Genomic DNA, 24,997 nt, shown 5'->3' with positions numbered 1-24,997 from the left:
TGCCAAGCTCTGAATTATTGGAGAATGACCAACACTGGGATAACTGCATCAATGACGCGTGCGAAACGTCAACCCCAAGTCAAATTCGTGCATTGTTTGGCATCATTTTAACAACTTGCTCTCCATCAGCTCCTACAGAGTTATGGGAAAAAAATAAGTCAAAAATGTCCGAAGATATACTCCATCGAAAACAGTTAGAGACGTCAGATATGACTTTTGATTTTACATCAGAAATTTATAACTACACTTTAGTTATTATAGAAGATTTGTGCGTACGTATGGCAAACAAACCTCTTCAGGATTTGGGAATGCCTTCACCTAACCGTATCGCTGCTGTTTCGACATGTGTAGAATTGGATCGTGAACAAAGTTACAGTACGAGTGATCTATTGTCGTATGTACAAAATAACATTTCCAAGTTAACGTCGGAACAAAAAGACATTTGTGATACGATAATGCATTGTGTCGATAACAACGTTGGATAAATTTTCTTTTTGGATGCGCCAGGAGGGTACTGGTAAAACGTTTGTGATAAAACTGATTCTGGCATCAATTCGATCAAAAAATGATATAGCGTTGGCAATTGCGTCGTCCGGAATAGCCGCGACATTGCTGCCTGGTGGAAGAACTGCTCATTCCGCTTTGAAATTGCCTCTGAATTTGCATTCTACAGAAACTTCCACGTGCAATATTTCCAAATCATCTGGGATGGGTAAAGTATTGCAGCAATGCAAACTTATTATTTGGGATGAGTGCACAATGGCACACAAAAAATCGCTCGAAGCTCTGGATCAATGCTTGAAAGATTTGAGAGGGAAGTCGAAACCTTTGGCAGCACATTAATATTGCTTGCGGGAGATTTCAGGCAAACATTACCTATAATACCTAGATCAACCCCTGGAGACGAAATGAATGCTTGCCTGAAAAATTCTAATTTATGGGCACACGTAAAAATATTAAAATTAACTACAAATTTGCGTGTCCGATTGCAAAACGATGACTCTGGTCAAACATTTTCAGATCAATTGCTGGCAATTGGAAACGGAAAGCTCCCAGTAGACTCAATTTCAGGACGTATACAACTACCTGCTGATTTCTGTAATTTAGTGACGTCCAAAAATGAATTGATTGAAAAAGTGTTTCCGAATATTCTAAAAAATTATAAAAATAATAAATGGCTAAGTGAAAGAGCGATTCTCGCACCCAAAAATATAGACGTCTACGAAATCAACAATATTGTTTTGACCAAGATTCGAGACCAGGCAGTCCTTTACAAGTCAGTCGACACAGTTTTGGAACCAAATGAAGCGGTTAATTATCCATCTGAATTTTTAAATTCCATAGATCTTTCAGGGTTTCCACCACACGTGCTACTACTAAAAATAGGCGTACCAATAATACTTTTAAGAAATATCAACCCACCAAAGCTTTGCAATGGCACGCGACTTGTCGTAAAAAAAAAAAACAATGGAAAACCTAATAGAGGCCACAATCTTGACAAGGCCTTTTGAGGATGAGGCTGTTCTTATTCCTCGCATTCCCATGATTCCAACGGATCTGCCTTTTCAATTTAAAAGATTGCAATTCCCAATTCGATTAGCATTTGCAATCACCATTAACAAAGCTCAAGGTCAATCATTAGAAAAATGTGGTATAGATCTTAATACTGATTGTTTTTCCCATGGACAATTGTACGTTGCATGTTCGAGGGTCGGTAAACCTGACAATCTATTTATATGCAGCGACAATTGGACAGCGAAGAATGTTATATATTCGCAAGTACTACGCAGTTAATTTGTATTGTATCTATCTATCTATATAAAAACGAGTTGTGTGTATGCATGTTTGTTTGTTTGTAAAAAGAGCGTTTGCATATGACGTCATTATTAGTACATACGGCTTTGTATATGCACAGACAATGTGAAAGTCAAGAATGTTGTATATTCGCAATTTTTACGTAGTTTATCTCCTGCAGACGAAATGAATACTTGCCTGAAAAATTCTAATTTATGGGCACACGTAAAAATATTAAAATTAACTACAAATATGCGTGTCCGATTGCAAAACGATGACTCTGGTCAAACATTTTCAGATCAATTGCTGGCAATTGGAAACGGAAAGCTCCCAGTAGTGGGAAAGCCAAGAATGTTGTATATTCGCAATTTTTACGTAGTTTGAAACACATATATAAATCTATCTATATTCACAGGTGGGACACAGGGACACAACTACAATGGCGCGTAACTAATATGGCGCGTAACGACTTACGCGCGCGGGGGGGCTTGGGGGGGCGCGAAGCGCCCCACCAACTAGGTGTTGGGGTGGCGCGAAGCGCCACCCCAACAGCTAGTCTATATATATAAAAATAAGTTGTCTGTCTGTGTGTCTGTCTGTCAGGTGACGTCATGTTTCTGTGTCGACTGACGTCATGAAGTTAGTTGTCGTCATTTTTGCTATGACGGTGACGTCATTAAAGATATTTAAGACATATATGTTCACGTAGAAATCTATTAATGTTTAAGTTTACAATGACTGATGAACTTACAATGGCAAAAGCCGATGAAGATGCTCAAAGAGTCTATGCCAAAAAACTTGCTGCTGATAGAGAAAGTCAGAAAAGAAAGCGTGCCGAGGAATCAAAAGAACAGCAAGGAAACAGGCTTGAGGCTAAAGAACGCAAAACCGCGCAGTTAGATGAAGATCCACCTGGACAGCGAGAGTCAAAACATATCAAAACTGAAAATGATAGCGATGATGATTGGGTTTGGGATTTTGACTTGGATAAGGTCATCAATGCCTACCAGATTTTAGTTAAAAAAACAAAGGTTCGGCGATATGTATTTCATAGTAAAGCTGAAAAATAAAGAAGAAAAAGAAAACTGAAAAAAGAAAAAATGTAAAAAACTAAAAAATACTAAAAAGAAAAAACACTCAAAGAGAAATTACAGACCGGGACACAAATGACGACCGGGACAGAGGGAATATAAATAACGACCGGGACACTCAAAGAGAAATTACAGACTGGGATACCGGGACACAAATGACGACCGGGACACAGGGAATATAAATGACGACCAGGACACAGGTATTTAAGAATATCGTTCAAAGACAAATTTTAATTGTAAGAAGACCGTTGAAAGAGAAATTTCTAATTGTAAAATGACTGAAGAACCTACAATGGCAACACCCGAGGAAGCTGCTCAAAACGAATGTATTCAAGCCGAAGTAGCTGAGTTGGTAAAGCGTTATGTTTCAGGTTCTAGGTCCGAGAGGCTCCAGGTTTGAACCTTGGCTTTAGCATTAATACAAAAGAAAAAAAAACTAAAAAAGGTAAAAACTACAAAAAAACTAAAAAGAATAATATATATATATATATATAATATATATATTTATATATATATATCTATATATATATATAAATAAGTTGTCTGTCTGTGGATCTGTCAGGTGACGTCATGTTTCTGTGTCGACTGACGTCATGTTTTCGACTGACGAAATTACAGACCGGGACATCGGGACACAAATGACGACCGGGACACCGGCACATAGGGAATATAAATGACGACCGGGACACAAGGAATGTTCGATTAGCAATCACCATCAACAAAGCACCGGGACACAAATGACGACCGGGACACAGGGAGTATAAATGACGACCAGGACATAAGTAAAAAAAATTAAAAACTAAAAAAAAGGTAAAAACTACAAGAAAACTAAAAAGAAAAAAAAAACTAAAAACTAATAAAAAACTGAAAAAGCTAAAAAGCTAAAAAAACTAAAAAAACTAAAAAAGATAAAAAGCTAAAAAAACTAAAAAAGAAAATAAAATGAAAAAGGAAAAAAAATGAAAAATAAAGGAGAAAAACAAAACTAAAAAAAAGAAAAAAAACTAAAAAAAGGTAAAAAACTAAAACCTAAAAAACGACCAATTCAAAAACGAATGTATATACAGACCGGGACACAAATGACGACCGGGACACAGGGACACAACTACAACAGGGACGCCGGGGGGCTCAGGGGGATATATAAATGACGATGGCGACACAGGGAATCGTCGATTAGCAATCACCATCAACAAAGCTCAAGGGCAATCATTAGAATCATGAGGTATAGATCTGAATACGGATTGTTTTCCCATGGACCATTATATGTTGCATGTTCAAGAGTCGTTAAACCTGACATTCTATTTATATGCACAGACAATGGGACAGCAAAGAATGTTGTATATTCGCAAGTTTTTCGTAGTTAAAAACATATATATATATATGGCGCGTAACGACTTACGCGCGCGGGGGGGCTTGGGGGGGCGCGAAGCGCCCCCACCAACTAGGTGTTGGGTTGGCGCGAAGCGCCACCCCAACAGCTAGTCTATATATATAAAAATAAGTTGTCTATCTGTCAGGTGACGTCATGTTTCTTTGTCGACTGACGTCATGAAGTTAGTTGTCGTCATTTTTGCTATGACGGTGACGTCATTAGCGGTATTTAAGACATTTGTTCACGGAAAAATGTTTAATTGTAAAATGACTGAAGAACCTACAATGGCAACAGCCGAGGAAGCTGCTCAAAGAGTTTATGCCAAAAAACTTGCTGCTGATAGAGAAAGTAAGAAAAGAAAGCGTTCCGAGGAATCACAAGAACAGCAAGAAAACAGGCTTGCAGCTGATAGAGAAAGTAAGAAAAGAAAGCGTGCCGGGGAATCACAAGCACAGCAAGAAAACAGGCTTGCGGCTAAAGAACGCAAAACCGCGCAGTTAGATGAAAATCCACCTGGACAGCGAGAGTCAAAACATATCAAAACTGAAAATGATAGCGATGATGATTGGGTTTGGGATTTTGACTTGGATAAGGTCATCAATGCCTACCAGATTTAAGTTAAAAAAACAAAGGTTCGTCGATATGTACTTCATAGTGACGCTGAAAAATAAAGAAGAAAAAGAAAACTGAAAAAAGAAAAAAGGTAAAAAACTAAAAAAAAAACTAAAAAGAAAAAACACTCAAAGAGAAATTACAGACCGGGACACAAATGACGACCGAGACAGAGGGAATATAAGTGACGACCGGGAACCTCAAAGAGAAATTACAGACTGGGACACCCGGACACAAATCACGACCGGGACACAGGGAATATAAATGACGACCGGGACATAGGGACACAACTACAACGGGGACGCCGGGGGCACAGGCGGGATATATAAATGACGACCGGGACACAGGGATTGTTCGAATAGAAATTACAGACCGGGACACTGGGACACAAATGACGACCGGGACACAGGGAATATAAATGACGACCGGGACTCTCAAAGAGAAATTACAAACTGGGACACCGGGACACAAATGACGACTGGGACACAGGGAATATAAATGACGACCGGGACACAGGGACACATCATTAGAATAATGAGGTATAGATCTGAATACGGATTGTTTTTCCCATGGACAATTATATGTTGCATGTTCAAGAGTCAGTAAACCTGACAATCTATTTATATGCACAGACAATGGGACAGCGAAGAATGTTGTATATTCGCATGTTTTACGTAGTTAAAAACATATATTTATATCTATCTCTATTCACAGGTGGGACATAGGGACACAACTACAATGGCGCGTAACTAATATGGCGCGTAACGACTTACGCGCGCGGGGGGGCTTGGGGGGGGGGGGCGTGAAGCGCCCCCACCAACTAGGTGTTGGGGTGGCGCGAAGCGCCACCCTAACAGCTAATATATATATATATATATATATATATATATATGGTCGAATCTGGGAAAACGACTTTATCAAGTCAATTTGTCCAGCTCGCTGACACGCCTACCAATTTTCATCGTCTTAGCACCTCCAGAAGCACCAAACTCGCCAAATCACTGAACCCCTCCCCCCAACTCCCCCAAAGAGAGCGAATCCAGTACGGTTCCGTCAGTCACGTATCAAGGACATTTTCTTATTCTATCCGCCAAGCTTCATCCCGATTCCTTCACTCAAAGTGTTTCCCAAGATTTCCTCCTCCAACTCCCCCCCAGTGTCAAAAGATCTGGTCGGAATTTTGAAATAAGAGCTCTGAGACATGAATTCGTTCTAAATATCAAATCTCATTAAGATCCGACCACCTATTCGTAAGATAAAATTACCCCAATTTTCACAATTTCCAAGAATTCCGCTTTCCCCCTCCAATCCCCCCAATGTCACAGGATCTGGCCGGAATTTAAAATTAGAGCTTTAAAGCACAAGATCCTTCTAAATATTAAATATCATTAAGATCTGGTCACTCTTTCGTAAGTTAGAAATACCTCAGTTTTCAAAATTACCCCCCCCCCCAGCTCCACCAAAGAGAGAAGATCCAGTCCGGTTATGTCAGTCACGTATCTTAGAAACGTGTTTATTCTTCTCATCCAGTTTCATCGTGATCTCACCCCTTTAAGTATTTTTAAAGATTTCCGGTACCCCCCAACTGCCCCCCTCCCAATTACGCTGGATCCGGTTGAGATTTAAAATAAGAGATCTGAGCTACGAGGTCCTTCTAAATATGAAGTTTCATGAAGATCCGATCACTCCTTCGTAAGTTAAAAATACGTCATTTTTTCTAATTTTTCAGAATTAACTCCCCCCCCCCCCAATAGAGCGGATCCGTTCCAATTATATAAATCACGTATCTAAGACTTCTGCTTATTTTTTCCACCAAGTTTCATCCCTATCCCTCCAATCTAAGCGTTTTCCTTCATTTTAGGTTCCCCCCCAAATCCCCCCCCCAATGTCACCAGATCCGGTCGGGACTTAAAATAAGAGCTTTGAGACACGATATCCTTCTAAATATGAAATTCCATTGAGATCCGATCAACCGTTCGTAAGTTAAAAATACCTCATTTTTTTCTGATTTTTCAGAATTACCCCCCCCCCCCCCAACTACCCCAAAGAGAGCGGATCCGTTCCGGTTATGTCAATCATGTATCTGGGACTTTTGGTTATTTTTCCCACCAAGTTTCATCCCGATCCCTCCACTCTAAGTGTTTTCCAAGTTTTAGGTTTCCCCCCCAAATGTAACCAGATCCGGTCGGAATTTTAAATAAGAACTCTGAGACACGATATCCTTCTAAATATCAAATTTCATTGAGATCCGATCACCCGTTCGTAATTTAGAAATACCGCATTTTTTCAATTTTTTTAGAATTAACCTCCCCCCCCCTCCTAACTACCCCAAAGAGAGCGGATCCGTTCCGGTTATGTCAATCATTTATCTAGGACTTGTGCTTATTTTCCCCACCAAGTTTCATCCCGATCCCTCCACTCTAAGTGTTTTCCAAGATTTTAGGTTTCCCCCTCCTAACTCCCCCCCCCCCAATGTCACCAGATCATGTCTTGATTTAAAATAAGAGCTCCGAGACACGATATCCTTCTAAATATCAATTTTCCTTGAGATCTGATCACCCCTTCGTAAGTTAAAAATACCTAAATTTTTTAATTTTTCAGAATTACCCCCCCCCCCCAAACTACCCCAAAGAGATCGGATCCGTTCCGGTTATGTCAATCATGTATCTAGGACTTGTGCTTATTTTTCCCACCAAGTTTCATCCCGATCCCTCCACTCTAAGTGTTTTCCAAGATTTTAGGTTTCCCCCTCCCAACTCCCCCCAATATTACCAGATCCGATCGGGATTTAAAATAACAGGTCTGAGACACGATATCCTTCCAAACATCAAATTTCATTAAGATCTGATCAACCGTTCGTAAGTTAAAAATACTTCAATTTTTCTATTTTTTTCGAATTAATGGGCCCCCCACTCTCCCCAGATGGTCAAATCGGGTAACGACTATTTCTAATTTAATCTGGTCCGGTCCCTGATATGCCTGCCAAATTTTATCGTCCTAGCTTACCTGGAAGTGCCTAAAGTAGCAAAATCGGGATCGACAGACCGACAGAATTTGCGATTGCTATATAGATAGATAGATAGATAAGTGTATTTCAAAAACCCGTGGGCCATATACACACAAAATATAAATAAATAACAGACAAGCAAGGAAATTAACAACAGTACGAACACGCACAAAAAAAAACAGAATTCAACGCAAAAAGTACCTAATCTAACTACAAAAGAAATTAATCATATAAAACTTTTTCTTCTTATTAAAGATTTTTCTATATATACTCCCACTCGAAATATTGTGGTTGGGTTACTATTTTGTAGAATACCCGGAAGCATCAAATTAATCCCATGCAAATAAATTTCCCGTAAATCCAAGAGCACCGGGCATTCCCGGAGAAAATGATCCAAGTCTTCATCATCATCTTTACAAAGAGGACAAAGATACCGCCTATCAGGACCAACTATCATTTTATTTTTGTCGAACGTTTTTTGCCTGTTCTGGATTGGAAGACAATTTGCCCTAAGCTGAATCCAACGACGTAGAATCATAGCCGGTAAATTAAGTTTAAAATAAACTTCCTCCCCAAAACTAGGTTTTGCCTGATTATAATGTTGTAGGGTTGTAGAATCAAGAACCAGCCCTTGCCAATGCTGAATTTCCTGACTCTCTAATATAAATCGTACCTGGCTTTCTAAATTTGCTGGTACATCGCGAGAGCAAAGACCATTATTCCATAAATAAGGCATTCCTACTTTTTCTAGTAATGATTTAATTTGGGATGGCCACGAGGTTTTTAAACCACATTTCAACATCTCTTCATATGCCACTCTTACTAGTCTATCTTCATTACTCTTAGTTAACTTCAACCAGAATCTAAGCATTAAAATATACCTACGTAGCTTTAAAGAAAACAGGCCCATATCACCTTTCAGAATCTGTGAATGAGTTGTCTGATGTAAACCAAACACTCTTTTATAATACTGGAGCTGAAGGGACTCCAGTTGCTGCACCGTTTCTCCACCCCATATCTCTGCTCCATATTCTATTACGGGTAAAATTTTTGTGTTAAATATTCTTTTATGCATTTTTAGGTTTTTGATCCCCATTATAGTCGGGTTTCTAAATATAGCTGACATGGCCACCCTACCTCTCTTAATTATTTCATCAACATGACTCCTTAGGCTTCCATTTTCCGATAAGATAAAGCCTAAATATTTTATTCTTTTACTTATAAATAGTTCCTTATTATTAAATTTAAACGTATATTTTTCATCGTCCCCAACCTTCCTTTTTTTAAAAATAACAACTTCGCTCTTTTCAGTATTCAGCCTTAACTTTTTTATATGCAAATATTCTTCTATGAGATTCAAAAGAGTCTGTAGATCTTGCGGTTTATTAGCCACCAAAGCAATATCATCTGCAAATAATAAGAGAGATAGTTTTTGAGTCCCTAGGCTAACTTTCGGAGCCCATCTATTCTCTAGAAAATTAACAACATCATTAATAAAAATATTAAACAACTTAGGTGAAAGGGTGCTGCCCTGTTTTACTCCCCGCTTAATATCAAAAAGCTTCGAAAACCTATTACCAACTTGAATGATTCCACTCACACAAGTATACATGCTCACTATCAATCTAACAAATGAATGGGGAAGGCCAATATTTAGCATGGCATCCTTCAATAACTCTCTGTCGACACTATCAAAAGCCTTATGGAGATCCAGAAATCCCACATAAAGACAAGTTTTACCCTTTCCATATTTATCTATTAATGCCTTTAAAATAAACACACTATCTGTCGTCCCATACCCTGTCCTGAAACCTCCTTGTTCCTCATGTATTAAATTATTTGTATTTAACCAATTGGAAAGCCTGGTATCTAATATTTTCTCCAAAACCTTACTTAAAGCAGGGACAAGTGCTATTAAACGATAATTTTCATGAGCCTTCGGGTTTCCTCTCTTAAAAAGTGGTATGAACAATGATGTCTTCCAAGCGCTTGGCCATTGCCCTGACCTTAACACCTTATTACAAAGAAGAACAATTATCGGTATCAAAATGGAAAGAAAATTCTTAAATAACAATATTGGTATACCATCAACACCCGCAGCAGTACCACCTTTTAACTTCTTAAATATTGACTTAATCTCTTGGCCATTCACATCACCCACTAAATCGTAATCATGTTCTCTCATGGGATAAATAACCATCTCTGGGGTATGCGCTACCTCCTGAAGATCTGCACAAACACCTTCTAAATTATTTAGGTAATCAGGCCATGAATCAGCTTCCGGAACAGCCTGGGTATTAACATTTCTCCTTCCACTATCATTCTTTATATAGCCCCAAAACTTTTTAAAATCTTTATTTCTAAAATCATCAGCGATATCCAGTTTCTTCTTATGCTCGTACTCTTTTTTTTTTCTTTTTATTAAACTTTTATATTCTCTTCTTTTATCTTTATAATTAGCCAATTTTAGACTTTGATCTTCCGCGCTATCAAATTCATTCAAACGATTTAATAAATATTTTGCTTCTTCTTTCATTAACTTGCAATCCAAGTCAAAATATCCCTCATTCTTTTTTAATTTTTTAGTTAGGCCACATGATTCTGCACAACTGCCCATTATTTCATTTAACAGCATAATTACACTATGTGCATCTTTTTCATTGTCTTCTAACGCTTTCAAATTATTTTTTACATGCGAGTCCAATAGCTCCCTTCTAAATGCCTCAATATCTTTATCTGTTAAATCATTTCTAATTCGTTTTCCTAAACCTATTTTTCTATAATCCGCATTATAGAAATTTCTTAGTCGTGAACCGTGTTTCGCAAACTGCCCAATCTTCACCTCAAGCATAATAGCTCTATGATCAGATCCAACTAAATCTAATACTCCCATATTTATTGATTCAGGTACAAGTTGCGTATTAATTAGCACATAATCTACAACACTTGGAGTTGGACCCGAAAGGCAAGTGAACTCGCCCCTACCCTTATCCTTCCCAAACCTACCATTAGCAATCATCAGACCATGTTCCCCACAAAACGCCAGGAGCTTTCTTCCCCATACATTTATTTTTCTTTTTTCATCCTTGTTGCTTCGTGGTATTCTACAACAAATTGGGACAAAATCACCTAAATCTGGAATCAACACATCTGGGATCTCAGCCTCCAGGCCGGTATAAGCATTGAAATCCCCCATTAACACACAATCCAGATCTTTATAACTTTCTTGTATTAACGAAAATTCTTCCCCTAAAATTTCCCAAGTATTTTCTCGATTGTACGAACTATTCTGTGGAGGTATATACACTACACCCAAAATTAATTGCTTCCCACATTTCAAATAAATAGACAGCCAAAGCAAGTTTTCAGATCTACTACTAATTCTCTCATAGCCGTCAATAGCAGATGCTTTAACCAAAACCAAAATGCCACCATAATGTCTATTATTTCTTGCTACATTACGCACGGTCTGTTCAACGAAATATCCGGGGAGAGGTGATATAGGAGAACAATCGTTCCATGTTTCAACCAGCGAAATCACATCAAACGAAAATAAATCGTCATATAAATAGGTCAACTTATCACGTAATCCTTGTATGTTCCATGACACTAGACTCAGTATATGGCCCTCTATATCCTATGTTTCTACGCCTTCTGTTAGCACGTTAACATCACTAGCCTTTGGTTGAGATTGCTCGTTACTAGTCTTAGTCGGGGGAAAGGCAACATGATAATACTCACGAGTGCGGTTATTTATATCCGCTAACTCACTTCGGTGTTTATTGTAATAAAAATCACGTGAAAAACCACCACGATGTCTATCATTAAACTTCTTTCTTGGCGAATGGCTTCCTTTGGGTGCTACATTACGAGTACCTGGTCGAAACAAGTCATTTGGGCTGATAATAGCACTAGAAGGTCTTTTAGCTGTCGATACTGCCTGAGGAGTGGTGGTCGATGGTACTAATGTCTCAGTATCACTATCACTGGCATCACTAACTAGCCTCATCGGAATATTATTGGGATCATTTGGGAGCCTAGCACTAAAGGGTGGACCAGAATTTTGTACTGGCTTCAAATTACGCTTAATCTCGACTATTGAATTTCCATCATACCTGAATATTCGGCCTTCGATGAATAGTTTGTCACCTCGTAATTTTGCATCACGGCCATCATTTTGCGCAGTAGTTAACATTTCCTTTAAATGTTTACGGGCCTCCCTTTGTATAGCTGTGTAATCCGGAGCCACCGATAAACCAAACCTTCTTAATACGGAGCTGTTTCTTAAAATATAGTCTCTGATTTCAACCGAGTTTAGCTTTACTACTATCGGCCCTGATTTCAATCTAAAAATGTCACGTATATCACTTCGATTTATCCCGAGAGACGGCATAGTACGATTTAATAACCCCGTTATTTCTTGCTTCAGAGTATAATCGCCGAGTTGTTGAGGGGTGTAATTATAGAAGATTAAATTCGTTCTTTTCTGCTCTGCTTCGAGCTTGTTGGCTCGTTCATAAGAGACTGCTAGGTTAGATTTCATATTTTCCAGCTCTTTTTTAATTTCATCATTTGTCTTAGCATTGTTAGATAACTGCGTAATAATGTTACTTAACTGTACTTGTATGGCATCAATGCTATCCGAAAGTTCAGGAATCGTATTAACTTTCTGCGAAAGCACCGGTAATAAATCCAGTTTAAAATTAATTTCTTGCAAGAACTGGGCACTTTGCATTTTCTCGGCCTCTCGTGTTTGGACTGCCATTTACACCCTTATGTCACTTGGTTAATACCAAGTGCCATAAAAATGAAAAAAAAACATAGACACGAGATTATTTCTCTCCAATAGAGATTTGCTACTGGGGAAAACCGTGCAGAAAACGACGTCAACGTGTTTAATAGCAAATAGCATCGATTTTTGCGTTGTTTCCCTTTCTGTTGAAAACTACCATTATTGCCTGCCTGAGCTTTTAGTTTTAGTTATCATTTTTACGGGAGAATTAGTTCTATTTGTAAAAGAATATTTCCTTTAGTGTTTTTTTCTAAAATGGATTTCTTTAATTATTCTTACCTTAAATTACCTCAAATCGCATTGTCCAGCGAATAATGAATTGTCCTGTAGGCTCTGGTTTGTGAAGATATTGACCGAACGCGTTGGCTGCATCCTATTCTCTAAGCCATGGTTTGGGCGACCAATCTTTGTCCAAAGCTCCCTTACAGGCCTCCACACTAGGGGCTGGGATTGCTGCTTCGCTTAGGGAGTTCTATAGCCCCGTGGCTGTATTCGGGAAGAAGTTGTTCCGTAGTCTGGTGTTAGCTCGTTTGCAGTACAGCTTCATGGTATGTCCTCTAGTTCTTGTTGACTCGTGAAGCTCAAGCATATTTAGTTGCAATGACTGTGTGTGCAGCATTTATACGCCATGATGACATCCCCATGCTTCCGTCGATAGAAGAGGGTAGGAATCTGTAACTTCCCCAGGCCGAATGGGTAGTCCAGGCTTTTACAACCCTCGATTGATTTAGTTGCTCGCCTTTGGAAACTCTAGTTTTTTTGTCGCCTTTATTTAGCGGGGTAGCCATACACATATCAAATTCCAGTTTTGGTTGACAAAGTCCTTTGTATAGCTTTGACATCAGCTTTGGCGACCTACTGCGGAACGTTCTCTTTATAATTCCCAGGATTTGGAGCGCTTTGGAGGCAACTGACTAAGCATGTTGGCCAAATTCAGGTCATCATCCACAAGTATACCCAGGTCTCTTTCAGCGCGGGAGGAGCCAATCATTTACCAAACACCATCTATTCCAAACATATGATACCGACCCCTCACATTCTTTCTGCCAAAATGACTTATCCTGCATTTTTTAATGATGAATTATAACCTCAAAAGTTATGCCCAATAGGAGAGTTTGTCTAGGTCAGCTTGTAATTAGGCTCGCTCTTCAGCTGTTTTTGCAGGGACCTTTTTTGAATTTCTTGAAATGAAATTACTTTGTTTGGTGATTTTCTTGGAAATAACATTACGAACTATACCCCTTCCTCTCGCAAAAGGCGATTCCTGGGTGTATACTTCAGTTCTCGAGCAATTATCAATTCGAAGTTTAAACATTTGAACAGCATGAAAAATAAACCTTTTATAAACAATGCAGCGTAAATCAACCAAATAAGCCGGAAAATCGTACATGTACTTGAATAGAAAATCGAGTGGTATCTTTTTAAGTTAGTCCAAAAAGCAAAGCATTTTTTTTTTGCTTGCCCTAGCATGCACTGACATTATAAAAACTAATTTTAATATAAATAAATGAAAACTTGTTGTTTTTTTTTATTCTAGCTTTGCCGACGAACAACTCCAATGTATAGAGCTCCAGAGATGTTAGACACTTGGAATAATTATCCAATAAATGAAGGAGTTGATATGTGGGCACTTGGGTGTTTATTATACACAATCTGCTTTGGAAGGCATCCTTTTGAAGATTCGGCCAAGCTTAGAATAACTAATGCCAATTACAACATTCCTGCTGATTCTAGATATGAAGTTTATCATGATCTCATTCGTACGTATCTTTTCTTCGTGTATCCTAGTTGCCAGTGCTCATTTTGAATTTATTTAAGTCTCTGATACTATGTAGGATTATTTGTCTCCCTAGAGCATAATAGCTCTCTATACTCAAATTGCAGCCCAGTAAAGCATTTTAGGTCAAAAAAATTGTAAAAATTATATTTTTGTGTCAAAACATTCCAAAATTTTAGAGAAAAACTTATTTAAAGTCCACCAAAAATTTGCTCTTAGGTAAAAGATGGCTTGGAAAAAAATTCCAGGCCAGGAAAATTCTAAAGAGGGACAATTTCAGAAAAATGGGAGTACTGATTTCTGCTGTAAATTTGCAATTAAGTTTAGTTTGCTGTTTAAATGGGGAACCTTGCATTAAATTGTGGTTTATTCCCACCAAGGAATTCTAAGTGGACTAGAGGGAATGGGGGAAATGAGAACTATTCGTTTCGTTGAACTTTTAAATATAAAATTTGAGTTTAATATTCCACGAACATAGAGCATGAATCTTGCTTCAGAGCATGAGCTTTCTTCTGCTGAAAGAGAATAGGCAGAAGGGAAAGACCTTGTGACTGTGTAGTTTAAGAAGCTGCGTGATTAGAAATTCTCAGAGCTACGGTTTAAGCCTGCCTGCCGCAAGAAACTCAAGGAGTGGCGATCCTCGAGGTAAATGTAGTCAAGGAGCTATCACAGCCTTTTTACTACTGTGTTTGCCTAAAGCGGTTTTATTATGTGAGAAGTTGCTGGGTTTTCTTTTTATATAGAATTCCTTTCAACTAAGTCTTGAATACAGTGCAATGAATTTTATCACAATAAATAAAGATTCGTTGTATTTGGACTGTCATCAACAGAAGCTTATTCATTAAAATTATCATCAAGTTCAATATTTTTGTATTTCGACAAGACGTGCAGTGCAGTCCGCTTTTTTTCGTCAGCTTAGATTTAGAGCCTGAACTGTACGCAAGATGTGCCATTTCCAGTAGCATTTTAGTACAAGCTTCAACTTTACCATAACTTGTATCTACTTAGTTCAATCTAGCTGTCAAACCCAGTCTTCGGAGTCTAGTTCAGAAGCGCCCATTCAGCTCACCACCTGCAGATACATCCAAAAGAAGCGATACTTTTCCGGCTGACAATTTCGGGAGAAGGTTTTGGAGCACAAGAACAAAGTTCGAGAGACCGGCTCTGCCATTAACACAATGTGTTTTCAAGACTGAAGATATTTATCAGCTTTGGGTAGGTTAAGATGTAGTATGAGGTGTATGCCTGCAGTGATAATCTAATGCTTTTCGAAGTTCTTCCGGCAATATGCCATTGTGTTCTTTCTTAATTTATATTGATCTTCGCCTTTGGAGCAAGAATTGGATCTCATGTGCCAATCAGAAGCATTGTCGCTGCAGGTAGAATCAAGAAGCAATGTCGCTACCAAAGATAACATTAGCGAGAAGTGTATTTTCAATTACTTCTATAGACGCTTCTAAGTTGTTTTTTTCATTTCTTTTTGTCTTAGAGTTTTGGGGCTCCCCCCTTGAATTTTGGGTATCACGGCTTCATTTGCGTTGTTTCTAATTCTTGTCAAAAGTGAGAATTTTTTTAGATTCGAGATTTTTTTTTACTGTATTTGGCACCATGTCACAAGAACAGAAAACTTGTTTCGAATTTCAACGCTCAAGATCTACCGACAAAGAGGGGCCAAGTCTCGTATTTCTCTGTTTGAGCAATTATAAGGCCATTTCCATGTTTTTTCACCTAGTTGATTCTGTTTTTTTTTTGTTTTTTTTTTGACAATTTGTTTCTTGTTTTTTCTTTATGTTTCTTGACTCATTTTTTTGGGGGTGTTATCAATGGATTATTATTTAAATAGTAACACGTTTTTATTTGTTGTGTTTTTCTTCTAGGAGGCCTATTAAAAGTCGACCCTAGAGAAAGGTACAATATTGACAACGTCTTAGAAAGATTGGCAGCTATATCAGAAACCAAAGGATTCCCACTGAAAACTCCCCTCAAGATTGAAAGGAGATCAAACATATGCACTGATATAGGTAACATGTGTATTCTCGCATGAATTTTAGCTATTTCTGTTTTTTTGCTTTTTTATTTTGGTGTTTTATTTCTAGTCTACGAACAAAAGTTTTGTTTCCATATTATGATTTGGAGTTCATTAAATAAACTGGTTTCAATGTTCCTGAAATTTTATTTAGAACAGATCCAGAACCTTTATTTTTTTTAGAATGCTCTGCTTCTTACTTCACAGGATTTTGTCAAATTGCTGCACTACACGTTTTTTTTCTAGTTTATTTTTTCAGGGTTTATAAGCGTCACTTTTACTGAGTAAATAGTGTATTAATGAACATTATCGACTAATTCCTAGAAACTGGCTGCATAAATTAAAAGCACATAAGGTATAATTAACAATAATGAAAAATATTTCAAAAAATTTCAATTTGTTCTGAAAATTTCCATTTGTTAAGTTATGGTATGCCGTTAACGGCATAGCATGGTTAATGGCAACAGTTATGGTATACCGTTAACGGCATGGTGCGGTTAACAGCAACAGTTATGTTATGCCGTGAACGGCATGGTATGGTATGGTATTCCCAAAGAAATATAGCTTCGGACATTTGGATTTGGCTTATATACGCACTTGATGTCTTTGTCTTTTTACAGTAATTTTTGAACAGAAAGGCCGTGGGGCCTAAGAAACTATTTAGTTACATAGTCTTTACAGGATATATACATTCACTATTCTCCATTCTGCTCAGCTCAGAGGCATAAACCTTTTTTTTAAAGAATCAAAGCATCTTACAATAAGAAGAAAGAGAGACATAAAGAGGTGCATGGGGTTAGAGGATCCTAAAAGAGGTAAAAAATTCTTGTGAATGTTCTATAACAGAGTGAGATCTAGGTATTTGGATATTTCTTTTAAAATTAAGTTTTTATGAAGTAAAATTTTGACATCCGGTCTAAGCAAAAGTGTTATGGCAACGGCAATAATGTCGAATGGATTGGAGTCGAATCCTCAAAAAGGCCAACCAAAGCTGCTAATCTCTGTGTTATAATCGTTATCAGTCGATGACAAGAATTCAGGCCTTCCTTCAGATAGGTGTTATCAAGCATGGGTGCCGAAAATAACTTTGGCTGTTGTACAGGTTTTTTGAATAAATTCTGCAGGTGGCTCTTACTTCTCACCAGGTTGGGTTGATTTATTTAAATCGGAAAATCAATATTTATTTATGTAGGTTAACCTGTTCTGGCAGATGCCATGATGGCAGGAATGGAGGAACCTCCTTCTGTTAGCGAGGGTCGAACCCCCAATAGGCGAAACTTAGGTAATAAGCCTTTTATTACTCCCCACCGAGTTTGGTTGATGATTGACTACCCACACTGTTAGGTGACCTGATGACAAGATCTGATGAACCCTTTCCTCCAAAAACGTCAGATTGAGCCCACACGGCTCAACTAGGACATTAGTTCTTACTTCTTAACAAGTTGTGTCGGGACCCGATGCCCCCTTCTGGTAGAGGTGTATAAAGGATCTAGTGACCCCCTGTCCTGGGATCGGATCGATCCTGGGATTTTAAAAGACAAAATTTGCGACACTAGCTCTTCCTCTTCAATGAAGATTTTGCTGGAGATTTGACAATTTTTTCTGGCTACTGTTCTGATACAATTTATTTAACACCGCAGAGCTCGAATCTGGTCCTGATCGTCAAAAACGTATCTTGGATATGGGCTCCTTCCCACCAAGTTTCTTTACGATCCAAAAAGCCTTCCTGATGATTTTTATTGTAGTAAGAATTTAGGGACCCTCTCTCCCGACCAGGGGCGTCAATTGGGGAGGAGTATTCCTCTCTTTGATTTTTGGAAACATCTTGTTTTGGTATTTTCGTTGAAAGAAATAACAAAATTGGTTTCCCCCTAGATTTTGAAAAATATTATTTTGCTTCTACCCCCACCACTACATTTAGGTGAATTGATGCAACTGACCCCCATATATGTTGAACCGGTTAAGAGCTTTCAAGAGGCACAAGTAGTGATCTCATTTTTTGTTTCCGTCAAATTATTCTTTGACATGTGGAAGTGTGTTCTGATAGATAATGTATAGAAAAGAGTGTAGGGTCGTAAACTTCCCCCAAGGAGATCAGAGTTAGTACAAACCTTCAAAAGAACACTTTTTCATATTTTTGACCCACTATGACTGGCATCCGTCATCCTTTTTTGCAATAGATCCTAAAGACAGAAATATAGTAATTATTTCCATCCCTAACTGAGGTTGAATCGATTCTAGATCCATAAAAAGCACCACTAAGGCTCTAGCTGTTGCTCCCCATATATTATTGTTGAGATGTCACCACCGTTTCTGTCATATGGCATGGTAACGTGAATTTAGAGATCCTTTCGCTCCTGCAAAGAATAGGTGTTGTCTAAAAATTATGGTACCCGAGAGATTTGTTTGGGTTCTGCCAAATCGTTTTGTTGAGTGGTCCGATATAAAGAATTTATGGGATTACCCCCCCCCCCCCCTGGAGGTCTAGTGACATAAGGACTCATAAAGTAATTACGATACTTTGTCTTAATATCCATCAGTGCTGGTCGAGGTGCAACAGTTTCTTATATTTGATGGTTTAATTTTTGGGACCCTCCCTTTTTTCCATCCTCCACAGAGGGCGTATATGGCTCTAATCCCAAAAGACATAACTTGATCACCAAGTCTGGTTGACATTTGGCAATTCCTTCCAGTAGATGTCCTGCTAAAACGCATCTAGGTGCCCCCCCCCCCTCCATCTCAATAGTCAGATAGTGTCTGGACATCCTAAAAGCACAACTAAGACAATAACTTTGACTTCTTATAAGTGGGGTTAAGATCTAACAACTCCTTCTGGTAACTATGCAAATAACAAGATCCTGGAAAAATCGTCGCTTCCTCCCACCTATGAGTCAGATCCTAGCTGGAAATTTTTTCTTGGCAGAGTTTTATATGTCTGCGGAATTCCAGAAAATTCAGTCAAAATAAAAGAAATATCCTAAAAAAAGTTATTGAAAATGAAGACTGATGTAGCAACTCCTAAGGTAATCAATGTGAAGAAATAGAGCCATTAATTCCTACGGCAATCAAAATTACTGCATGCGAATCAGCTCCAAAGTTCGAGTTTTACCGAAGGTCAGATGGCCGAGTCCGTTTTCTTGGACCCATTTTTGAAACGATTTTTTTTTCTAAAAAAAAAAAAAAAATCTGAGAAGTATTGCTATTCATTAGGCTCTCAGTGTTAGGAACCTATAATAATTGAGTAAACAGTTGATTCTAAGTAAGTAATAAGTCATCATTTTATTATTATTTTTTTCTACCCATAAAAAGCCATAAACTAGACTAACAACAAAAAATCATTAAAACAACTTGAGGAAGGAAAAAAGGAAGAAAAGGGGATACATAGAAATAAATGTCAATATTTTCTTATAAATAGCTACATTGGGACCCTTTATTGTTTGATCAATAAGTCAATGAACTTTTTTTTAGAGTTCTCTGATTGGACCTTATCCAGATAGAGAAAAAAACTGCAAACTGGACCGGGAATTTAAGTTGCAATTGACCCCTGCAGGTCCCAGAATTGATATTATGAAATGATCGGAATGATATTATGTAAAAGTATCTCCGTAATAATCCAATCAGTAAGAATTAAATAATATATGGGAAGGTGGATTAGAATGAAACGGAATGTTGGGAGGAGCTACTGAAGTTTGTCTGAGCTCAAAAACATATGCATGACTAGAAAAACAAGGACTAGGCGAGATCTGAGATAAAGACGAACATAAGAAGCACTTAGGGTATTAATTGATTTCACTATTCAAATTAGCCGTTGTTAATAGTAAAACCTGGTCGCTAATATCATCTAATCCTGAGTTTCGGAACGGGCTGAATTCCGGTATTAGCGATATATCTTTATGAACGGACATTATCAACATGGTGAATGAAGCGAAAATTTACAGCATCTGGAACATGTTCACAAAAGCTTGTGAACTAAAACGGTACGAAATACAATGACCCTTTTAATTACTGCGTTTTAACTAATTGCTTAGAAATTATTACTAAGTAATTAATCAATAAGTAAGTAGGTAAGCTTGTTGTTCCCCGCTCTACTGTTTTCATCATTTTTCTCCTTTTTTTGTTATCAATTATTTGTAGCTTGGTAATGTAAGGGATGAAAATTTAACTGCACGTTATATATACGAAACAAAATGTAACTGTCCTTCCCTAGTGTCAATGCTGTTAAGGTAGTCAACTTTCAGCAGGCTCTGCCTCTATTAACAGAACATTTAGCACTTTTCTTTCAAATGTATGTTGATCGTCTTTGATTTCGAAGGGTTTTTAAACGGGCCTATCGATAAATATACCTAAGAGAGAAAAAATCCGAATCATTGCTCTTTATATCGCCTAATAACTGTGCATTCTGCCCGAAGTAAGCTATTGAAATAATTATTCTGCCGTTAATAAAGTGTAATACTGAGCTTCGACATTTCGGTTTTAGCAAAAAAGAAAAAAAAGTTGAGGAGTTGCGTGTCTTCTAGTAAGTAGAAGGATTTCTAGAGTAGAAAAATTATTCCTTTGTTCAGCCCCATGTGTTTTCGAAGCTTTTCAGAATTGGTGTTAGCTAGTATGTGGCTACAGTTTTATCCTTTTGGTACTGTCATTGCTCTATCAGTATAAACCTTTGCAAATATAAACATATGATTCATTGAAGCTGTTGAGAGGACTAGTGCAAGGATAAAATTAAGCCCCGTTTTGTTCAATTCACTAACAACCGGTGTGATAAGGAATATTTGAGGTGGTCTTTCTATTAATGGTTGTGATTTTAGCCTAATATCCTATGCTGACAAACTTCTACTGGCAAACCACAATCATGATACTCTGCAATCCAAAAACTATTTACTCGCTGAATATGATGGTCTTGTTCTGGCTAGGCTAGGTTGACCTTGCTAGACGGAGATAAACCCGGCTGTGATGCCCGTTTCTATTGAAAGAAGTTGTCATGTCTTAACCAAATTTGGCGGAAAGTATTTCGGGTCCCTGTCCAATGTGATCTCTGTGTTTGTGGGGGGTGGGTGTATTCTTTAAATTCTTGTCAAAAATGTCTACATAAAAAGTGATTGTTGGTGTGTGTTAGTGCCCTAGTTATGCCAATTAGGTGGTCACAACCAGATACGACCTCCGTTGTTCTTGTCATCACGACATTCCTGATGAAGCAACTTGATCTCAACAGAATCTTATAGGGAGTAATAGGTACTGCAACTGCGCCTTGTATGTATCTGAGTACAGTTCAACTGCTGCAAGGTGTGCGGTAACTCTACTGTCAGCTTCTGTCTTGGGATCTAAATCATTGTCATCAGAACAACTACCAGAAAAGATCGTTGGATTTAAACCAGACTTGGTAGGTAGTAAGAGCTAGTCTCTTAGGTGTTTCTAGGAGGCTGGGGGCGACCTAACTTTTGTGGGGGAAGTAAAGAGAAGGTCCCAACATTTCGTTGATGAGATACCAAGCAGAAGGTTTTATCGAATCTCAACCAAAGCTGGTGGAAAAAAAATAGTAATTCTCCTAGTTTTAATTATTCTGGGAGAAGAGAGAATGAACCCATTCCAGCCTCTCTTTGGCGGGAACGTACTTGGATTCTGTTTTTCATGCCATCTATCAGAACTTGCTATTGGACTTAAAATCATACTTTGTGAGAAGCAAGAGTGAGCGCCCTAGTTAAACTTCCCGGATGTCAGTCCATCTTCTGTGGGAAGGAAGAGGTGCCTTATTCCATGTTATCACATTATCTCCAGAAAGAGTGATCAGACCTCAAACAAATTCAGGGGTAACCGAGAGCAAATGCTCTAATTCCTAAATGATTGTCATCAGGACTTAGGCTAAAAGAAGTTGTTGTATTTCAGTCAAACTTGATGGGATATAAGATCTATTGTCCCAGCTGTTTTAAGCTCAGAACCCGTTTTAACCTTTTGTGGTGGAGGGAAGGGAGGGAACCAAAATTCTGGTTAAAACGGCATTTACAAGACAGTGTTGTCAAGTGTCAACCAAAGTCCCTGGGAAGTAAGAGTTAGTGTTTTAATTGTGTCATGTCGATTTTCTGGCCCGATTAAACTTCTTTGGGAGGGGGAAAGGGGGTATCTATATTCTTATCACCGGGACGTTTACAAGTAGACCTTATCAGGCCTGAATTGCGCTTGTCAAGAACTAACAACTAGTGTCTTTTTTGTGCATTTCCCGTTGGTTTAGGGCCTTTTGGAAGTCAGGCGTCCACAAATTATCGTCGTTTATACATCAAACGGGGAGAGCCTTGTGGGGGAGAACTGTCGGATCTCAACCAAGCGTGACGGAAGTAAGAGCAAGTATCCTTGTTGTGTTTTTGCATTCACCTGGGAGAATAGTTCCATAAATATTCGTCATCACGACATCCACCAGAACAAGTTATCTAGATCTCAATGGAACCTTGTAGACAAACAGAGTAATTTTTTTACTTGGACCTTTTGTGTATCTGGGCGCAAACCGTTCTCTATGGTGGGAGAGTTTTGCACGGGAGCTTCCGCCGAAAAAGGTGGTCGAATCTACCAAACTGTTCGGAAAATACGAGCTATTGAATTAATTAATTTAGGAATCCGGATTTGATCCAAACTGTAGGGAAAGGGTCCCCACATTATTTCATCAGGACAAGTAGCGGAAGAGATGGTCGAGTCCATTGCCCAGTTTAAGGTCTGGGGAGAGGAGGTCCCTTAATTCATGTTGTCACGACATCTACCAGGACAGGTTGGCTAATCTCACTTAAACTTGGCGGGAGGTAAGAACTGGTGACCTGCCTATAACTTATAGGGGTTTTGCCGATCATTTATCTAAGTAATCAGGAATATCTTAATTTCTGTATCTAGGATATTTACCAGAATAGGCTATTGGATTTCAACAAAAGCTGGTGAAAGGTGAGAGCTATTTTCCACTTTATGACTTTTTGAGGCTCCAATGAGATACGTCCTCTTTAGAGGAAGATGCGTCTCTTAATTGCTGTAATAGTATTCAACATCTATCATTTGGAGCTGTTGAACTTCAACTGAACATTGTGGGTTGTGACGGTATGTTGCTCTTGCATACGAATGACAGTTTTTGTGCCTCTTGAGAAACCGTGCCTGATGTAACCTCTGTGGGGGGGGGGGTCTTGAATTTATTCATAATATATCAGAATGTGCTGTTCTCAATCAAATGCGTTTGAAAATAACATCTAATATACTATCAATGAAATTTCAGTGTCAAGACCCGATCCTACCGTGTGTCGTTAATGAAGGAGAAGGGCATAAGTTTTTGTAATTAAAACATACCCATTAGTCGTGTTTTAGCAAAACCCAATCGAAAATGTGAGCTAATTCTCAAATTCTGACTTCTTGGGACTTGCATCCGACTTGACCTCTGAATGAAGAGTGGGTCACCAAAGTATTCAATAATGAATACGCATTTGGATATAATTTTACGAAAGATATTTTAATCCATCATCAATTTAGTCTAGGTTAAAAGCATCAGCCCAGCCAGAAGCTAGTAAGAGGCCATAACCTCTACCTAAATCTAAAAGGTAAAAACACAAGTAGTCATCATCAGTTTCTAACGATGATTTGCCTTTGGCGAGGTAAACGTAAAGTGATTGGTCATTCCTGATTTGTGCTCTGATGCAGCTCTGTCTCTGAGAATTCTTGTGAGTCAAAATTGGCTGATCAGTCATACACCTGGAAATTGTTTAGAATGGGAGTTGCAAAGACCTTAAACTATTAAGATCTAAATGTTGATAAAATTACATAAGAAAGGCTGAAATAAGGGCATTTTGCTTAAAGCCTATAGTAGGCTATGCAGGAGCGTACTTCGGGGTTGGGGGAAGGGATAAATCTGAAACAATTGGCAAAAGAGGTGAATTGAGTGATCATTCTAGAAGATTATGGGAACAACAAAGAACATTGGTTTTTGAATATGGTAAAGAGCCCCAAACTCCGCCTTCTTACGTGCCTCTATGGCACCTCATCAACTGATTAAAGGTGCCGTGAAACCTTAAATGCCAAATATAATAAATTTGTCCAACATCTAGCATTTTTCAAATCTTCCATTGCAGGAAACGGTGCAAAGAATGCTGATACTTTAAAGCAACCAACTGCGCCACCGCGACCAAGTCCTCCATCTCCAATTGGTCAGCGTCATTCCGTGAATCTTCAGCCCGGTCCTGCGGCTTCAAGCTCGTCATTCGGCAGTAGCAGCTTATTTTCTTCATTAAAAGGAGGAGCAGGAAGTCTTTTTAAGAACCTGAAGGACACCTCGGCCAAAGTTATGCAAACTGTCCACAGGTTAGCTCTTTAGTGCCCTTTCTTTGCTAGAAATTTCTAACAGGGCTGATATTGACTTTCTAACGGGGATGAATGCTTCAGTGAATTCAGAAAGCTACGCTGATCATTGAAGCCGTATTAAAAACCCAGAGGTTGTGTGAATTTAAGAAAATGCTTCTTCATATATACATTTTTAATTTTTTTTTAATTAATTTTTTTTTTAATTAAAAT

The 24,997-nt window shown here is 38.3% G+C and overlaps 1 protein-coding gene across 3 annotated transcripts in view; it reads left to right on the top strand.

The window, feature by feature from the left end:
- Positions 1–24,997, top strand: part of LOC136034834 (cyclin-G-associated kinase-like) — a 104,293-nt gene that overhangs the window by 42,292 nt on the left and 37,004 nt on the right. For all 3 annotated transcript variants that reach the window (XM_065716287.1, XM_065716289.1, XM_065716288.1), the window contains exons 6-8: positions 14,206–14,428; positions 16,323–16,466; positions 24,559–24,787. In XM_065716287.1, the coding sequence (XP_065572359.1) occupies positions 14,206–14,428; positions 16,323–16,466; positions 24,559–24,787 (596 nt within the window). The remainder of the gene's footprint in view (positions 1–14,205; positions 14,429–16,322; positions 16,467–24,558; positions 24,788–24,997) is intronic.

Source organism: Artemia franciscana, chromosome 13 (assembly GCF_032884065.1).
Source record: "Artemia franciscana chromosome 13, ASM3288406v1, whole genome shotgun sequence".
In the NCBI taxonomy this organism is placed as follows: domain Eukaryota; kingdom Metazoa; phylum Arthropoda; class Branchiopoda; order Anostraca; family Artemiidae; genus Artemia; species Artemia franciscana.
The sequence above is the reverse complement of the archived record's forward strand: the minus strand, read 5'-3'. Positions and strand labels throughout refer to the sequence as shown.